At 37.5% G+C, this 19,885-nt stretch overlaps 1 protein-coding gene across 6 annotated transcripts in view; it reads right to left on the bottom strand.

Moving 5' to 3' along the window:
* Positions 1-1,872: 1,872 nt before the first annotated feature.
* Positions 1,873-19,885, bottom strand: part of LOC136829385 (DNA ligase 1-like) — a 658,152-nt gene continuing 640,139 nt past the window's right edge. For all 6 annotated transcript variants that reach the window (XM_067087866.1, XM_067087863.1, XM_067087867.1 and 3 more), the window contains 3 exons: positions 18,473-18,729; positions 7,831-7,919; positions 1,873-7,452 (listed from right to left, as the gene is read on the bottom strand). In XM_067087866.1, the coding sequence (XP_066943967.1) occupies positions 6,540-7,452; positions 7,831-7,919; positions 18,473-18,505 (1,035 nt within the window). In that variant the 5' untranslated portion in view covers positions 18,506-18,729 and the 3' untranslated portion in view covers positions 1,873-6,539. The remainder of the gene's footprint in view (positions 7,453-7,830; positions 7,920-18,472; positions 18,730-19,885) is intronic.

Raw genomic sequence — 19,885 nt, 5'->3', positions numbered from 1 at the left:
TTTTCATATGAAATCGGTGGGAAATAACAACATAGCTTCTTTGCATATAGAAAAAGGAACCACATCGTAGTTAAAAGTGCGAGCATTGACAAAATACCTTATGCAACAAATTTAAAAGTAAATTAACTTTCCTTGATTGCTTACATTAACAAGCATGTCACCCAGCTAGACAAACTAGCCACGCTCTCAAGTTATGATCGGGAAAAACTGGACATTATCCTCATCTGCGGCACGGTGAGTATTATAGCATTTGGAGGAATCTCAAACCCCAACAAGGTTTACATCATGATGACAAAGGGAACGTTCATTTTATAAAAAGGAGCAACATATATTTTTTCCCACAGGAATCACATCTACTTGGATATATCCAAAGTCAGGCTAACTGGCGTATGCCTTTTGAGAAATATACTGGCAATGGGCCAGTGTACTAAAACGAATGAAGATCATGAGCCACAACATACATTACATAAAAAAAAAAAACCTGCTGTGCCTTACTCAGTAGGAACAAACCACTAAAAACCTATCATAATTATGCAACCACCATATTAACAATATGGATTCAGCATGTGATCCAAGTGGGCTCATTACTTGATTACCATCTACTAACTTTATATGAAAGGATAGTTACCCAATATCAAGCTGGGTTGTGTGGACCTCCTCCAAATTACGAAGAAGGCTTAAAGAATTTGGACACAAAATTACCTCGTTTTCATTCCTTTGCGTCTGGTAGTCTCTGACGAAGTTCGTTCTCTGTTGCAGAATAAAATCCATCCCACTTCTAGTGAAAACGTACTGCTTTGAAAATGGCACAGACAGGAACCACAGAGAAGTTTACATCAACACTTACTGATGACAACTGACTGCTGGTAACTAACACTAACGGTTGTCCCTTTCAAGGGACGTTAACCTCGATTTTTCCAGGGTGATCTGGGGGTTGGGGGGCGGGGGGTTGGGGAAGGGGAAGAGAACCGGTGTGTGTGGAAACAAGTGCAAAAAATAGTTTTATAAATTACTACTAGACATTTTACCTGTCCCCATGAAACTTGCATTTCGTAAACACATTGCATAGGTGTTACTTGAAGGCACTTTCTTACACTCAATAGCAAAGGCGAAGGGAGGAAGTCTGTCCACCTGGGTGAGGAATTAACGCAGTGGAGGGGTTACAGGTAAAGCAGACCATTTCTGCCAAGAAACTGTGTTTACGAAACAACTTTTCTGAATGACGGAAAGTTGAAGAGTATCTAGAAAGCGAAGCTTCTTATCAAATTTGTTAAATAAATTATCTCTGTCTCATGTCATAACAGACTGACTTATTTGTATATGACTCTTATTTAATATATTTTTCCTTAATTTGCCACCGTTTACTCTTTATGATCTGTAGTTATTATCCTTGGCTCTTTTATTTCATTTTTAAATTTCCATTTTATAGGTTATGACTGCGAGATTCATTTTGCAAAATGGACGTTCTGATTTCTCCTTTATTTTGAGTGGATCTTGGGGAAAGGAAGGATTTAGAGGAAAGAAAGGATTTAGAGAAAAGACAAGATTTCCCCAGGCCTTGGAATGGGCAAGAAGATGTTACTCGGCCTTTCACATTCCTCCTTATTAACATCTGTTTACCTTGTGCTGTTTCCTTTCCGGTTGAGAGAGAGAGAGAGAGAGAGAGAGAGAGAGAGAGAGAGAGAGAGAGAGAGAGGGGGGGGGATCCGTACTATTTAGCTAGAGGTTTAGACATGAAACCTTTTCATTTGACTTGACCTTATTGAAAATTATATTCAAATAATTTTTTTGAACAGTCTTTTGATAAGTACTTTGATCTTGTTTATGATTGAAACAAATTTGGAATAAAGGAAAAGAATAAAAACACTAAAACACAGCTTTATAATATTTTATTTACTGGCTTTTCCATCTGGCAATGAGTAATATCCTTACACAAACTTCAGATTCCTTTAGGGGCTGGCATTAAATGATTATGATTTCACTCGCTTGAGAAGATACGGAATGATTCCAAGGCCAGCAAAGACAGCAGTTTTAAGGTCTGAAGCTGTTTCAGTGAATGAGAAAAAACAAAATTTTTAGCACAGCGGATGGTTTTCGCTGGTTCATGACTCCATTTCAAATCTCTCTTTTTGCCTATCTAAAAGGGTACGTAGGTTGGTTAGTTACATAATCTTTATTTTTATTCCCCTTTGGACAACGGTGAGAGGTTTGTAAACTGTCATTTATCGAAACCAATTGGTACATTGATAGTCATCGTTTTCAGGCTAGATTGCCACAAGTAAATATGCCGCTTACTGATGCGACGCCATGACTCACAAGGTTATATCATACACGGTTAACAAGATTATCGTACCTACAAAAAATACTTTCTAATATGAATGAAGTACATTAATACAACCATTTGTAGCTTCTCTGAAGACCTGCGCATCCTATAATTCTGCAATACACAATCAATGCTTTTCAACACTCAACTTTCGTAAATTAGATGAGACGAATTACGGTGCTGTCAACTGCTTTGGCCAGTAATCAGAGGTTATGACTCTGGGCGGGGTATTCTACGAGAAAGCAAATTCCGAAATTCTATTCGAGCCTCAACGAGGAAAACACCGACTCAACATACAAAATATAAATAAAGGGGAAAAGCCTGAATCTCATCAATTTATTCTGTGGTGTGTATATCGACGAACGAACTCAAACAGAATCTCGGAAGCTGCTTTGTGTTACAATGAGAGATAATCTAAAATACCCTGAAATGAACTTGTATGGTTTGTTTCAAGTTTATAAAAATGGACCCGGAAAGTTTTGTTTTTCCTAGAATAGGGATGTTCTGGGATAATAATGATCTCTTTTTTTTCTGAGTGGAATATATAAACACGAGGCACAGGGGCCCTTGAGGGAAGTTATACATACGTAAAGAACAAATAACCAAGGTCACATACAAATAACATTACAAGGAATCCATACAGTTTTACCATGCTATTACAGTCTTAATAATAATCATTCTCTTTTGATACTCAGTAAAAATTATGATATAATAATAATAATAATAATAATAATAATAATAATAATAATAATAATGATAATAGTTTGTTTTCTGGAGACTCAAAATTTGCCATGAAATAATAATAATAATAATAATAATAATAATAATAATAATAATAATAATAATAATAATAAAGAAAAAATATAAATAACATGTGTGGATTTCCCTTGCACAACTTACATAGGACATTGCAACGATACGAACTCACAAACAGAACACATTAGGTTAATAATAATAATAATAATAATAATAATAATAATAATAATAATAATAATAAAGATCGTTACTCAAAACAATTTACAAATGACGTTCTAAAATATCATTAGATGGCACATGAACATTGATTATACACATATTTGACACATTTCACATAGGATAAAACTTTCTATAAAAAATGAAAAAAAAAAAAAAATACTGTAAAACAGTTATGAATCACATGGAAAATAAAATGAAAAATAAAAAAAGGAAAATAATACTTAAAAATAGTGTTAACAAAACAGGTTTATACAATACGAAGGGAACAATTTGGACCAGAATAAGTTGCAGTTTTAAGTTAGGTAAACAAGGTGTTTTTCGAAAAGGAATACTGTTGGGCTTGAAGGGCACATGAAAGTGGTTTTCATGAACTAGATATCCTGAAGACATTGCAGGATTTCTCCTTTTTTTTATCATTTGGTGGAGAATTTAAAGAATATGTCTACAGATATTTGGTAAAGAGGTTATTCTAGTTTTACCTTCATATTTTGTGTGAGTCTCTGTTGATGTACTTCTGATTTATGTACAGAAAAGTTACGAAAATCAAATATAAATTCCATTGCTCTCATAAGTTCTATATTTGGTATATTATAATTTTGTAACGTAGTCAATGAAGCTTTCAAATATCAGACTCATTAACAACAATTCCCAGTGACATATGAATGTTAAAACTCCTTATTAAGGCTGATATTGTCCTGTTTTGACTGCCTTACGATGTTTGGGGAGAATTTACAGTCACTGGAAGTCAGGCATAACAATTATAATGACTGGAAATAGAGTAATTTAAGACCTTGAATTAAATTTAGTCAAAACCCAAAGAATAAAACGGACGAGAAGCAATACAAACTTGAACATCATAAGCCCCCCCACCCACTTTATGTGATTTTCGACTTTTTTCTATAACGACATCAAAAGACTTTATTTTTCTTTTAGAAACTGCAAGCCATAGTCTTCAGGTTATAAGTGAAGACAAAGCAGTTACAGACAGGAGTACAATTTTTCCTTCCTATTTATGACTGGGGATAACAATTCCTCGCAACTGGAAGAAGGCTGGAAATCAGAGCTCAAGAAGACACGGAACTATTCATCGAGTACAAGTAATAGAATCAAATGCATCCTCAACTATGAGTGGAGGAAACAATGAACGCTTGTAAGATCTCTACAGAAACTTTGGTATATATAAATGCACCGGGACTGTTTGTTAGGAAGTGGGCAGAATATTAATTATTTTATTAATATTTTTTCTTTTACGCTGAAATCGCGTTTGCTCCTCTTGGTCATTAGTCAGACAACGTCAATTTTTATATAGGTGTTCGCGACTGGCCTTGAATTCACCGTTCAATCGAAAAGAAGTACCTTGTCGTGTTGCATCAAATCACACACTAACAAATGTTCTAAATGGACCAGAAGACACAAACTTCTCAGAACATCAGAGAAAGTTTAGAATGATGACTTGAGCCATTCTTGTGGGTAAACTCTCGAGATTTTTTTTTTTTTCTAGAACAGAGTCTTACCCGATTCTCATACGATAACATCTGAGGTGACCTTCAACTGGGCCGGCAAACTCGTGCGTTGGCTCAGATCCATCAATTCTTATATTTTCATTTAGCTAGTTTTCTCTTTGTCTATCATAAAAAGAAGATGAACGCTATTTACGGCGAAGGTATAGGGTGCCGACAAAGAAACGTTAACAGGTTAAGATTCCATGATTTTGCGGAAATGATAAAAATCAATCATCCGTGAAGTCATTGTTTTGCGTATGAAATACAAGAAGGTACAAAACAACAGACCCTCTCTTTGGCCACTAAGAATTCTCAGGCAGTGGAAGGGAGGGAGGGAAGGGACAGGAAGGGGGTGAGAGGGAACGGGAAGGAGTCGAGACTGAGATGGTAGGCATTAGGCAGTGAGGAAAAGAATATGGGTCCCACTTGAGGGATGAAGGAACAGGATGTAGAATTCGAACAGCGGAGGATGGAGTAAGGGCAGTATAGGATTAACATTCCCTGTGCCACTGATTAGAAAAGTAATATTTGAATTTATTTTTTTTATACATGAAAGTAAAGAAAAATATAACCTTTATATCATACATAAAATAATAGACAAGAATCGCTTATTTGTCATGTCAAACTCAAAATATACACACCAATTCTATGTACAATAATTAGTGAACAGAGGGATTCGTGTGAGATGAAGAGAAGCTAAATAATGCTAAAATATTAATCATAATAATAATGATAACAATAATAATAAATACAAGATCTGACAAATATGAGATTCAATTAGATTCATCAATTTGAAATGCAAATTTCTATTTTCTCTTCTTTCGTTTGACAAAGTCGAAGAGAATAAGAAGGAGAAGAAGAGAAGTTGGGAAAATGAGTGTGTTAGCTGTTGATTATCTTTTCACCGGGCGAACCGGCACGTCGAAAGGTACATCACGCGTTTTTCGCTTACTTTTAGTGTTTTGTTTACAATATAATCTAAAACGCGCGAAGCACTGAGGTAATTATGCTACGTGGGTAGGCCAAGTCAGGGCCGTCGCCTGGCCAATGCGCCACTGTGGACACTGGTTCCATGAGCCTCTTTGTGACATACTTGGGGATGCTCACGAACTACGAGGCTTCGAAAGTTTCTAGGCGATATTTTGCTTTTGAAAGTCTTGGTTACTACTACACTCCGTGAGCCTCTTATAAACAACTTCTGAGACGCTCGGGAACTACTACTGTATATTTCACCAGCCTCGTTGGCGACATCTGCTGGGACGCTCGGGAGCCACTACACTCACATTGATGTCGTCGTCTATGTAGCCGTTTATCATCATCATCGTATAATGAAGGCGACTACACGGACAAACTTTGCCATGTATTAATCACTGCTGCAACAGCAGCTGCTGCCGACACTGCTGTTGCAGCTTCAGACTTGAAAATGGCTACAAACTGCAAATATAAAACACTTAGTGCAAATGTCTTAGTATGGAAATCAAACACTACAATAATTATCATTAACCATTATATATTATGTTTCTGTAAATGTTTCTTGTTCCCAAACACTAAGTGTCAAAGTGGATCAGAAGACACAAAGTTTTCATAATACCAACAAGAGTTTAGAATGGGGACTTTCTTGTGGGCGAACTCACAACATTACTTTTTTCCAGAACTGAGTTCCACCCTACTCTCATAGCAAGTGAGGTGACCTTCTAAGGGGCCGGCAAACTCATGCGTTGGCCCAGGTCCATTAATTCTCATCTTTTCCTTTTCCGCTTTTTCTTGTGAGTGAGACTAACTTGGCAGGAGCATCCTGAACGTACCTGGATGTGGCTCACTTTGAATTCCTCCAGACTGTCATAGGGGCGACTAAATGCCTGTGAATAAGACCACTCCTGGGCACATCTTGTGACCACTCCCTTCTTCAGAGAGCGAGCAGGGAAGATACACTCCTTATCAACCACCTCGTCTAGACAGACACGTTCATAAAATGTGTCCTGGGTCTCCATAATTTCCACAGCGCGGTTATTAGAAGCTTTCCCTACAGCCTTCTGTACCACAATCAACTTTGAGGGACAACAGTCGAAGAAATGTTCCCCATCAACTTCATGGATGCTAATATTCTGGTTTCTCAGGTATGACTCAAACTCCCGCTCCTGCTTTCTTTTTTTATTCTTTTTATTTGCTCTTTTTTTCTTCTTCTCTTCCTTTTTCCTCCTCTTCTCCTCTTTCAGTTTTTTCCGCTCCTCACGGGTGGAACGTCGAGTCGTTTGTTCGGTTAGTGTTTCTTCGGCAACGTGCCGTCGTGTTTTTGTCTTATCAGGAAAAATCTCTCTGATGAGGAACTGACGGAGGACATCTTTTGTCTCCTCCAATTCCATGGAAACTTTTGCAAATTCAGGCTCCTCCTCTACCTGAGTTTCAACCTCTTCCTCCCTAAGGACTTCAAGCTGTGGGTAAACTTGATCGAAAGAGGCCACCTCTAGATATGGAGCATCTTGAAACATTTGGCTGTTATGTCTGCTGAGACTCCGGTGGTGGTCAGGCTGTTGGCGCCATAATGGACTACTGGTGCTGGTGTGGTGGCTTTCAAGTCTAGCCAACAACTCTGCGGCCAATCTCTCACGTTCTCGAGACTCGTAACCTCGAAGGGCCAGTCGCTCAAGCATCCTGTGAGGAAAAGAATTCTTTAATTAGTACCATTATTATCACCATGAAATAAGGAGCAATACCATTAACAAACACCTTTCAAAATTAGCATTACTATGACTCAACTTTTCTTTTAAAACAAATAAATACAGGCCTAACTACATCTGCTCAATACAATAATACAATAATTTTCCACAATTAATGCCCAAACTGTGACTATTATAGGAATATGATGAAGTGCAGTTCTACATTTTCCAGTTAGTGATATAGCATATCTATGTTTCTTCAGGTTCTGATTATACTGAATTTTCACAATTTTGTCTTATGTGAAACCAAGATAGTTCTGGGCATCCTTGTGACAATTTAGGTTCCTTTCTTTCAAGCCCTTTTGTTGCTCACCTTCTTCTCTGGTACGCTCGCCTGTCTCTGTCATCTTGGGCGGGACCGTCTTGATGCGACCGAACCCAGCCCACAAACAGCCAAACCACCTGCAGGAGGAGAGAGAAAAAAATTAATGAAGGGAACGAACCGTTTTTAAATATTAGTAAGGTGCAATTCAAATGTTTTATGAAAATGATCTTTCTTCTTCATTCAATTTGCAATTTTTCACTAACACCACCTGTTACACATGAAAGACAACTGGGGAATTAATAACATCTCCGGCTCTGCAAAGTGATCTGTATCAATGTCGAATACAAGACTGGAAAAATATTGCTCAGGAACGCTACACTTGCAGACAGAGTCAGAGTGGAATTTTTGAGCTGTTTTGAGCAAGGTAATTTCTCAGATGCTATTGGGGTAATTGATGTTCACTTTTCAGCATCACCTACAACCATATCTCCCTTTTTTAAATGACATTACCGATTTTCTTACATCAAACAGGTCTAATTTTTTTGCTTTAGCTTTCATTTTCTGGAATCCAAACCTGAACCTGTCTACAATACTATGTGAGGAACCCGTAGATTCTCTCTCTCTCTCTCATTTTTTCTGTGTATGCATGCATTATTTTACTAAATATCAAGTAGTACGCAGTTACCTGGGGCTCGAGAACTTTATATAGGCAACGAGACATTTTTTCTTAAAATCGGATGGCAGCTATCGCGCCCCATACTAATTACACCTTTCCATGAATCGGACCCCATCTTTTTTTCTTTTCTTTCCTTTGAATATTCTCTCAGACAGATTTCTCGTAACTCTATACTCGTTACCGATATCATTCTGAGATTCAGAATGTGTGTAAAAAATAAAAGTGAATACCTTTTCAAGTCTGATAATAAATTATGTGTCTGTCTGCATTAAAGTGTTACTTAAACTCTATAAGTAATAATTTTTGTCCCCTCGTTATTCTCTTTCTCTGTGCCTACAATCAAATCTAATAACGAAAAACAAGAGCAAGTTCCGCTGACATGAACATAGCTTGATCACCTAAAGGTTGAGGGTGTCACCTTCAGCAAACTTGTCATCTGCTAAGGATGATGCCTGACAGATGTGTTATTGTCTCGAGAAAGAACGCTGAGGAAAAACTGCTTTGTCTGGGCACACAAGACATGCCTCCCCTCCCCCCAAACAAAACTTTTACGACTTCATTTTTAAGCGATACCACGCGTGCAAATTCACATTGACTGGCCAGACCGTATTAAGATCAGTGGAAGTCAAATGCTAACCTCGAAGCAATTAAAACTCCAGACGCAAAAATCTAGTTAACATTTGACATCAAGCAACAAGTTTTGGGCGGGATAGAGCAATGTGCTTTGAGCAAGCCGAGTAGGTTAGTTGATTCAGGTATCTCTGCTCATACCTTCGACTTAATTGGTATTGACAGGAAGCCCTCAGAACTGATGCTCGCCTCCCGCTGACACGTGTTTTGCAGAGAGTGTATCTGGCTGCAACGCCTCGTTAAATCTTTATTATGATTGTTGGGATCTGTCAGTTGTCTGTCTGCTTTCGTCCCCGCTGGGAGGCCACTACCAATTTTTATGGTTCTTCGTTGCATTTAAATACTTACGTTAGTCCTCCGTCTCTTCTGAGCCCGATAAATTTTTCCATCCAAAGAATATTGACTGATTCATGTTTTGTTTATTCCTCCAATGTTAGACATTAATTTAAAAACCTGAACAACCGCATCCCAAAAGGCGTAATATGAAATAGGCTTGTTTGAAATATCTCAGTCAAAATGTTAACAGAAAACTGTTCATGTCATTACCTTCCATCAACAGCATTTTTTCAACACTTTTCAACTTGAAGCTAAACTGCTACGCATAAATTCCAAAAATACGAAAAGAAAAAAAGAAAGACGAGAAAGGAGAAAAAAAAAGACGGGAGGAGAATATTCGCGTTTTAATTATTTTTCCGTTTGAATGACATGCAGCATCCTTACTGACTCTCCTTGCGAATGTTACGCCTGTTTGATGGCCATAGTTGTCAATCTTCCTAAGAAACGTCCTTTTTCGGTGTAAAAACAGGCCTTACTGGGAGAAGTTTTTTTTTTTTTTTTTCTTACGTGTAGAAATGTGGTGTTTGCAATTTTAAAAGTTTCTTTTCCACAAGAACTTTCTTTTAAAATTCTATATACAAACCAATAAAAATGGTTTTATTCTATAATGGCTGACTGGAGGAAAGCCAAACGCCTTTTTAATTTATTTTTTTGAAAATACAGAACGCGATACGGCATACATTTTAAAATTTATGTAATCTGGATTTGAATCGGTTATTATTATTATTATTATTATTATTATTATTATTATTATTATTATTATTATTATTATTATTATTATTATTATGACGTACGTACGTAAAATAAAGGTGACATAACTATTGGTTCACGGTGAAAACCGAGACGAAAGTAAAATTATTCCGTATGGATTAAAAGGCATAATGTCAAAGGATTCAGAAAAAAGAAGATAAGAGAAACTCATTAATCTTGTTCGTTAAGCAAGTGTCTGCAAATAACTGGCTTCTTCACAAAGACGCCGATAAAATACCAGTTTGCAATTACGTTTACCAACTGTTGCTCAAGACCAAAAAACCGTTTGTGAAATTAAAACTAATTTTCATTTCCCTCATTTTCATTTCTTTTTTCTTTTGGGGAGTGCTAAAAAAAAACCTCTTTATGAAGAAACATTGCTCTCCTTTTTTCCAAGTCAACAAAATTACGAAACTTTTAAACGCTTAATCCCATTTCTCTTTAGGCGGGTTTAACTAATATTAGCTTTCTCATTCAGGCCCGACCCTAAATCTCGTAAATATCCCCTCACCCTAAGAGGCAAATTTGTCTGTTGGGAGCCAAATAACCTAGGAAATTTGTTAAGCCTCTGAGCGGAGAAGGAAGAAGAAGGAGAGAGAGAGAGAGAGAGAGAGAGAGAGAGAGAGAGAGAGAGAGAGAGAGAGAGAGAGAGAGAGAGAGAGAGAGAGAGAGAGCTTCTCTAAACATAAATATAGAGACATGCTTCTGACGACGGAATTTCACTCATGTTTACTGGGTAGACCATTCAAACGTCAGAAGAGGAGTCTATCAAAGATCTTGAATACATTACAAACAAGCACCCTCTGGTCCAATGCGTTGCTTTGTTTTTAGGAATTTCTACTTCAGGTAACATTAAAAAAGATATCTTCAAAGGCAGTGTGGTTTATGTATAAGAACGAAAAAATAAGGGGCAAAAAGAGGAAATTTACGATTTTTGTCTCCAGGAAAGGAAATAATTTCCGAGACTCCACGGCAATTACATTAACAGTATTCTAGAGTGATTCATTCACTGTCACGTCATATTATTAAGCATGCTACAGTAAACTAATAGGGAGGGATGGCGGAAGAAGATCAACGATGACACTCTCTTCCTAACAGGGGACATGTTTATTAAATAGGGAAGGAAATAAGGGAGATATAAACGGCCTGTCGCCATGCAGGTGTTGCCAAACGTCTGTTGGAGAGATCAAAGTGGAAAAGTGTCGTCTGAAGATGACGCTGAATGTTGTATTTACTGACATAGACCGGGCGGGTCATTGAAAATACTCACCCGGTAAGTACTGGCTAAATCAGACATGTTTAATCGAAAATTTTGGGGATTGTCTGGGACTGCTACTACTACTACTACTACTACTACTACTACTACTACTACTAATAATAATAATAATACCTGTAAAAAATCTATTGAGCTATTATGCCTCTATTGTTTAATCTTTCATACAAGTAGACAATGTAATGGAAAAACCTATGACTGCCATATACTATGATGTTCCAGCCCTTTTCTGGAAAAGGCCCACTAAAAATAAACCCCAGTCTTTAGCTGATTCATAATAATGAAATTGCTTGACTGTGTGAAAACGCACTAACGAATAAAAAGCTCACTCACGTAAAAAAATAAAACAAGCGTGTAGGATGGACAAGTAAAAAATTCGTACGACCAAATGAAGATTCCAAAGCTTGTCACACGCACACACACAAAATCGCACACACACAGACACAGACAGACACAGAGACACACACACGCACACGCTCACATACACATACAGACACATACACACACACACACATATATATATATATATATATATATATATATATATATATATATATATATATATATATATATATAAATTTATAATGGTACGATATTCATAAAAAAACATGAAGTTTATTACGTTAATTAGTGTACCCATAAAGTAGTAAAATGACGGTAACATAAGAGAAAAGTTAAAACGGAAAGTCCCATCGCTAAGGACGTTACGTACCGTCCCGAACCTTGGACCAGTTGGGAGTGAGGCTGAGCCCAGATTGAATGACGGCAAATATGATCGTGGAGTTCACATAAAAAAGTAAATGTGTGGATTCGCATCAAGTTTTATCATATAGAGATAAAATGCGAGACAGTTTTAATTTTCCCCTCTAAATTCTATGGAAGGTTTCACCTTATGATCGAACCCTATGGAATAGTTGCACACTTTTCACGGCCAAAATCTGCAGAATTCTACGTTTCGGGAAAGACTTCCAAAGTATTTCTAAACAAACGATAATTCGAATTCAAACAGGGAAGGGCTGGGATGGAGAATCGGAGGGGGCGGGGGAGTTGTTGATCACCCGTCGGGAGTGTCTATTGGGACACACATTAAAAGTCGTTAATTGAGTAGAGAGGACTGTTATCAAGTTGACTCTGTCAACATGACAGGGAAGGGAAGTGACACTAACCGATGACGGGGAAAGTGCTACACATGTTTTAACCGAATGTCTCGCTACGCCCTTCTCGAACACCTGTTATCGCAGATCTCGACTCTGGCTCCAGGGCGTTTCTTTTTCTGTGGCAGCTTTGTCCTATAACCTTACTACGCCTTTCGGAGGAAAACTTCTGATTAGTTTCAGTGTGATGTTTGATGGGATATTTCTCACTGATTTTAATAAGCAAAGTCTTCTATCGTCTGCAAACGTTATTACTAGTTCTTTCTGAAATGGTCGCATTATGTAGGCTTACTCATTGTTGGCAGGTTGCACTTCTCTTACGGTACAGCGCGTTCTCGTATTCAGTTTTGTATCTTGATACTTTAAGGCTCAAAGAAGTCAAACATCGAAAATAAATATGAAGATCGCCAAAAATACAAAATCTAACGTGTATCCAACCTTATTTCAAAATGAAAAACAACGGAAGGAAAAATATCATGAGTCTCATTATCGTAATTAGACATTCTCTATCCGCATTAAGGAAATTTATTATAGGTTTTGTGGAACTGTATTGTTTATGATAAAATTGAAAGTTTTAAAAAAATAAGTTCCAAAGAATATGTAGAGTTGCAGTTTCTTCGAAAAGATTTGACACTAGATACGAATCTACTCTCAGACGCTCAGAGAAGAACAAGGGTTTCTCTGTAGAGATACTATCATTATCTATTTATTTCCTCGCCATCAGAAATCCGAAGTGATAAAGTTCGACAACCTCGGGAGGTCCTGGAAGGGGACCACCCCCAACCCATATACCAATCTCCGAACCCCCCTCCCCGCCACCAACCACAAACAAAAAAAAGTTTCCTGGCTTGAAGTCCTCTGCGATAACCTCTCGGGAGAGGAGATTCGATGGGTGGGTCCTAGATAAAGTTTGATAATTCCCCGGCAAACTATTACTTAGACTGTCTGTACCTTGTCAATTTGACGAGTTGGATTAAAACGATTGATTCTTCGCCGAAAATTATGGATATTGGCCTCTATCACGCAAAGGTCCACTGGAGTGGTCCACGTTTATTCTATAACTTCAGGCGTCGATAAAGATTATGAATTTACATATTTACATATTTTTTTTGGGGGGGGGGGGAGAAGGCCGAAACGAATTTTTCTTAAATACAGAAACGATAACTTTTATAATTTTCTCAAACAGGGGCGAGCGGAAGAATCTTCCTTTATCTTGACGTTGATAAATTAATTATGATTAACGCCAAGTTTTGATAAGGTAATTATGGTTCAAATCCTTCAAGGTTTTCAACAATAACAACAGAAAAAACGTTTGAGTCTGAAGGAGGCAGACGGACGCTTCCTCCTTTTGCTGAGGAGACTAATGGGACGTTTGAAATCACCGGTCAATCACGGAATTACATCTTGAGATGACTGGTTTTCTGAAATTTATTACCCAGTGGGAGCGAAGAAAATTAGGCTCGGCAATTTTTACTTTGATAAGGAATAAATCGATTTCAGTTCGGTACTGGAGTCACATAAATTAAAAGTCAATTATGTCGATGTAAATAAATACTTGGAATATTCAAATGCTTAAAATGATAATTTTTCTTTGAAACGAATCAACTGATTTCGATATGGTCTTCCTGATACAAAGAGAACATCGAATTACCAGTCATCAGCGTAATAGAAGTCGGTTTAATGACATTTTCAATTTCTTCGACTTCCGATTATTCTCATCACATTCCTGCCTCGCCAAAAAGGAAGAATGAGGAAGAAGAGAAAGATAGGAAGATGAGGGACGAAGTCTTCTTCGCCTCTGAAAGCTCTGGATAATTGTCCCAATCGAGCCCTTGTTATCTTGACAGGTAATTCTGATGAATTGCTTGGCGGGGATGTGCTTAATCAACGCCTCTTGGCACCTTCTACAAGCGACTGCTCACGTCACATTAAACGCTCCGACTGACCGACTGTGATGAAGACCCGATTCCTCGCGGTCAAAAAACTTTCAGTTGATGGCGGGACAGAGTACACAGAGTATTCGAGGCTTGGACATATTTATAATGAGAGAGAGAGAGAGAGAGAGAGAGAGAGAGAGAGAGAGAGAGAGAGAGAGAGAGAGAGAGAGCTGATGAAACCGCAGGGGATCTAAAAAGCATTGTAAGTGTGGTTCTTACATAATGATGATAGATGTTTACAATATTCACATTCCTAGGTAGCAGACTATTAAATCTACGTAGTTATTTTCATAATATATGATATTTTTTTTATTTTAGTTCCCAAATATCATGAGCTTCGCCGTTTACATTAGATACCAGCAATTAATCATGCTGTTGAGGGATCTTGAATGGCTGTGAAGAAGGACAAGATACGAATCTATCAGTGATAATTCTGAAGCTTAAAACCTAATCTCCATCATTTGTTTTGGGTTAAAAGGCTTTTAAACTTAAAAGAAACTAACAACAAAAAATAATTAATATTCTGAAGACGAACGGTCAAGGAATTTTCTGCACCAAATGCAAATACGTCCCAAACCAAACCCTCTTTCATGATCTAAATCGCTATTCCAAAGTTGGTCAAGCTTTTTAAGTCTGAATTCTACCTCTGGCAAGTTATAACTCTCGTCTACAACGTATACCTTATTTTTTAAGTTATTTCCTTTTGTAATTTTTTTCGCTTTTTGTTTTTCCAACGCACCGTGGTTACCACTCACATCGCTCGCGAGGGGACTAAATGGAACACTCGTATGCAAAGTTGTTATGAGGAGATCGAAGCGGATAAGGAATTGCAAGGGCATCCCGACTATAGGATGGGAGAAAACCTGTTGTTTACCAGATTCTATCTTATTGTAACATCTCTTATTGTAACATCAAGAGGTGTTGGGTTGTATGTGCGAGTCGGGTGGTCCGTTCCAAGGACCCGAGGCGCCGTTTCAAAAGCTAGGCTCTTTCAACCCCTTCATTATAAGGCGGGGAATATTTTGCATACGCGGACACGGAGGCGCGAGATAAGAGCAACGATTTCTAAAGTGTTATCTAACTTAATTGCTATATGAAAAAATCGTACATACTTACAAAATGACATAAAATAAAATAAAATAAATAAATTCGATGACATAAAAATTTTTTACTTGGATGAAATAAAATATACTAAAATAAAATAAATGTTATAAAAAGATAGAATAAATAAAGTCGATAGCATAACAAGCCTTCGGCTGATTCACTTGAAGCAATGGATATATAGGGATAAAGAACTAGTAAACGGGAAATGTTCACAACTTTCTGCGCCTCATCACATATACAACCAATATGCCTTCATGTAAATTTAGTGCGTTTTCTTTACAATGACTAAGCATGTTATTGCTTACGTTTATGTAAGAGTGATTCAGAATTCAACATCATGTGATTCGCATTCGTGTTCAGTCAGAAGTCCTTTGACTATTTTGAGAACCAAAATATTAACTCATTAAAAAAAGAAGACAGAACCTGAAAACTGTTCACTGTCGAGAGAGAGAGAGAGAGAGAGAGAGAGAGAGAGAGAGAGAGAGAGAGAGAGAAGGTGGGCCTCACCGTATATACGAAATGAAATTTTCATAAAAACAGCCCTGAAATAAATTACATTCTATTACATCTGACCGGTAAGTCATGCAAGGTGTTCACAAAGTAAAAAAAAAAAAAAAAATACAGAAGACATAATGGAAAGGCAGGATCGTTTACGTGGTTATAAATAATCTAAAATTGTCTGGTATTTACTACAAGTCTCCTAAGTAATGGCGACAAGAGTCATGTTGCAATACTGTGTTACTGGTATTGTTTAGTGTAAAAGCATGACGCATGTCTGTTTATATATTACTGACATTTCCAATAATGACAATGTTAAAAAATTATTTTAAAGATAGTATTTGTGCACACGAGAGAGAGAGAGAGAGAGAGAGAGAGAGAGAGAGAGAGAGAGAGAGAGAGAGAGAGAGAGAGAGAGCTCCTGTCGTGACTAGTACAATATTGGCTTTAAGGATGCCCTAAAAATCCGACACTACATTCAACCAGCTTAAAGCCACAAGCTCCGCATTTATGGAGTAACTGGTCTACATCCATTCGCATTCCGCTGAGCCGAGATATCGATCTGCCTAAAATCGGTTCCACTCCCCGGACTGGAGAAAGGTAAAAGACAGACAGGGGAAGCAAAGGAGTATCACGAAAGTATATAGGAGGTACAATTTGCTTCATGAATATCGGCACACAATACGGGAAGTTAAAGACACTAAGGCAACTCGGCGATATAGCAGTTAGTATCCCTAATGCTACAGCAAATGAGAGGCTGTTGGCAACACTACTTGTGAAAGTTAGTAGCTAAACATGAACACGTGACTAAAAGCACGTTTATCAAGTGATAAAGTAATGTTATTTGAGTAACAATATTAAGTAAACAACACGGAGGAATTTCAAGCCGTCACCGGGCGTGCCGTGATGTGAACCAATATTCAAGTTGCCAACTCCGTACAGTATTAACAAAAACATTGTTAATCCTTTAAAAAATCACAAATCACTGATAATCAGTTTCTCTGTCTGTCTGCATGTCTGTCTCTGGTTTCTTGAAGTATGCGATCCCTTACACAGTAAGAATTCTTTTCTAAAATCCGGTTTACAATATCAAGATTTCAGTTAGCAAAAAACAAATGTAAAAGAACGGTGAAAGGCGTTAAACGCTAGTATCTATTCGGTTTCCATTCCCTAACACCCGGTCATGGAAAAAGTTTAAGCCGCACCGCAACACTGCGTGAAATAATACTCAACCGAAAACGTGTTAAGAATTCGGGGAACTGCAAACGCCATAAAAGACCCCGAACTGAGAAGCTATTATTATATTCAATGAAGTGTACAATAGCAATAAGTACGCACAATATGAGAATAACACACTCGGGAAGGAGGATTATTTCTTATTTTATTTCCGATTCATGGATCATTAAAGAACACAATAGCGAGCCGTGACCATTTGTGAATGGCGAGGGAGTGGTTTTTTATAATAATTTGGGAACTGTCGCTCACGCACACACGAGCGCACACGTACACATACTGATATACACGTGGGTATTCGTAACTGAACGAACACCTATTTCAACACAAAACATAAAGGATTAAAGATTAAACACAGTTAAAACTATCATCAATTCGAGAACTTAAGCGCATACAGAAACAGCCATACATACGCAAACGTATTTGCGAGCGCGCATATACACTATAAATATCCTGAGTATTTCTATATGAGGATGAACGAAATATAAATGAACAAACTTTTGCACAGAACTTAAAAGGAATAAATGTATCGAAGTCTACAAAACTAACAAAAAGTTACTAATGTTTGTTTTGAAAATATATAAAAAGATAACATAAAGTGTAAAAAGCTGGCAATATTCAGAAAACAAAAAAACTATGAAAACATAACTTGAAAGGGGAGTCAGCAACTGCCAACCTCCGCCAAAGCTGTTAGCGTAACTACCAACCTACTCTGCATCATTTAAGCTTTTGCTCACGAATACAAGAACGCACTTTGCTTTTTCATCTAAATACTCGACGTAATCTATGCTTTCTTCACAAAACGACAGGAAGCTGTCGTTTTCTTTCAATACACAATGGTGAGAATAATGACAATTGAAAGGGTAAATAAATTCCTAGGCCTGAAGCCAAAATCAGGAATACAACAAAATCTAAAGGGATATTTCCTTATGTAATTCTGCTGACAGACAGACAGACAGACGGACAGACTGACAGGCAAATCGAAACAAAGGCAGAAAAAGGGGAGACTATTTTTCGAAAGTAAAAAAAAAAAAAAAAAAAAAAAAAACTGACGTTTTTAGTTAGTAAACATTAACGTTTGCGATGCTGACATACGTACCAGCACATGCATCATGGTTTCCCTAAAACGCATGGTGACTACTGAACTCTACTGCGCCATTTCTGGTCGGTCGGCCCGGATGGTGATAATAGTGATTTCGTCGACAGTGCAGAAGACGATGGTAGCAGTGATGGTGGTGGGGGAGGGGAACCAGCACAGTTGACGATGACGACGATGATGATAATGAAGAAGAAGAAGAAGTCACTGCTCCTCCCTCTCGTCTAAGCCTCCAGCTTACTTGTTGGATGCCGGATGCCCTGCGGGAGGAGAAAGAAGAGGAACGGGATTAGGTAAACATGGCTCTACTGGACACGACGACTGGAATGCAATAAAGAGAGAGAGAGAGAGAGAGAGAGAGAGAGAGAGAGAGTGAGAGAATAAGATAGCTTACTCTTTCTGGTCTTCTCTCTCTCTCTCTCTCTCTCTCTCTCTCTCTCTCTCATATTTAACAAATCGAAGGAATAGCTTAAAAACTATATAAGATATAGTTAATGAACAGTATTAATCTAAGGCTACTTCTCTTATACATCCAATATCTGAAAACGACTCGATTTTCTAAGAACTTTTAAAATATGAGAGAGAGAGAGAGAGAGAGAGAGAGAGAGAGAGAGAGAGAGAGATTACCATAACTTTCTTAATTTCAACCCAAACTTAGCTTTAAGCAGCATTTCGTTTTCCAAAGCGTGTTCAGCTAAAACACTTTTAATTTCAGGCGTTTTAATAAGATTTCGCTCAATTGCTCTTAATTAAGTGCACCCAACAGACAAGCGCTTGTCGAAGATTTATCTGATGACCGATAATTGCTCAATCTGGGGAAAAAACACGCAATTACTTCTTGACTACAAAAAGTTTTCGCACACCCACGTGTACACGAAGAGGAGAACGTTCACGAGCATCTTTGATTAAGAAAAGAAGAAAATCTTCATAGCTAGAACACCAAATGGGAGGCAAGCGAGTTACAAGAGTAAAAATACAAAAAGATGCATTGGGAATGTGGTCGATTTTGTTACATAAACTTGTAGACCTTCTTTTCTTTCCACAGCTAAAAGATATTCATTTTCTTACTAAACCAATATTTGCTGCAGTTTTACAGACAGCAAAGTAGAGTTTATTGGCCACACTCTGTACAAGAGTGCTTAAAACATAAGGGCACAGAAATTAACAAAAGATTAAGTACCAGCATCGAATTCTGATTATAAAACACTCTCATAAAAAACTGGACAGATTAATAACACCAACAAAATCTGTGAAAGAAGCGTGTCATAAAATAAACTTAATAAATGTCTTATATAACCGAAATTCTCCCCAGTAACCAAGAATTCCTTCAAGTGAAAATTTGAATGAAATGAAAAGATGCTAAATTTCCTAAGCTGCTTTTAACAGAGAAGACACTTCTTTCATTAATAATAATAC

This window comes from Macrobrachium rosenbergii, chromosome 44 (assembly GCF_040412425.1).
Source record: "Macrobrachium rosenbergii isolate ZJJX-2024 chromosome 44, ASM4041242v1, whole genome shotgun sequence".
Classification (NCBI taxonomy): domain Eukaryota; kingdom Metazoa; phylum Arthropoda; class Malacostraca; order Decapoda; family Palaemonidae; genus Macrobrachium; species Macrobrachium rosenbergii.
The sequence above is the reverse complement of the archived record's forward strand: the minus strand, read 5'-3'. Positions and strand labels throughout refer to the sequence as shown.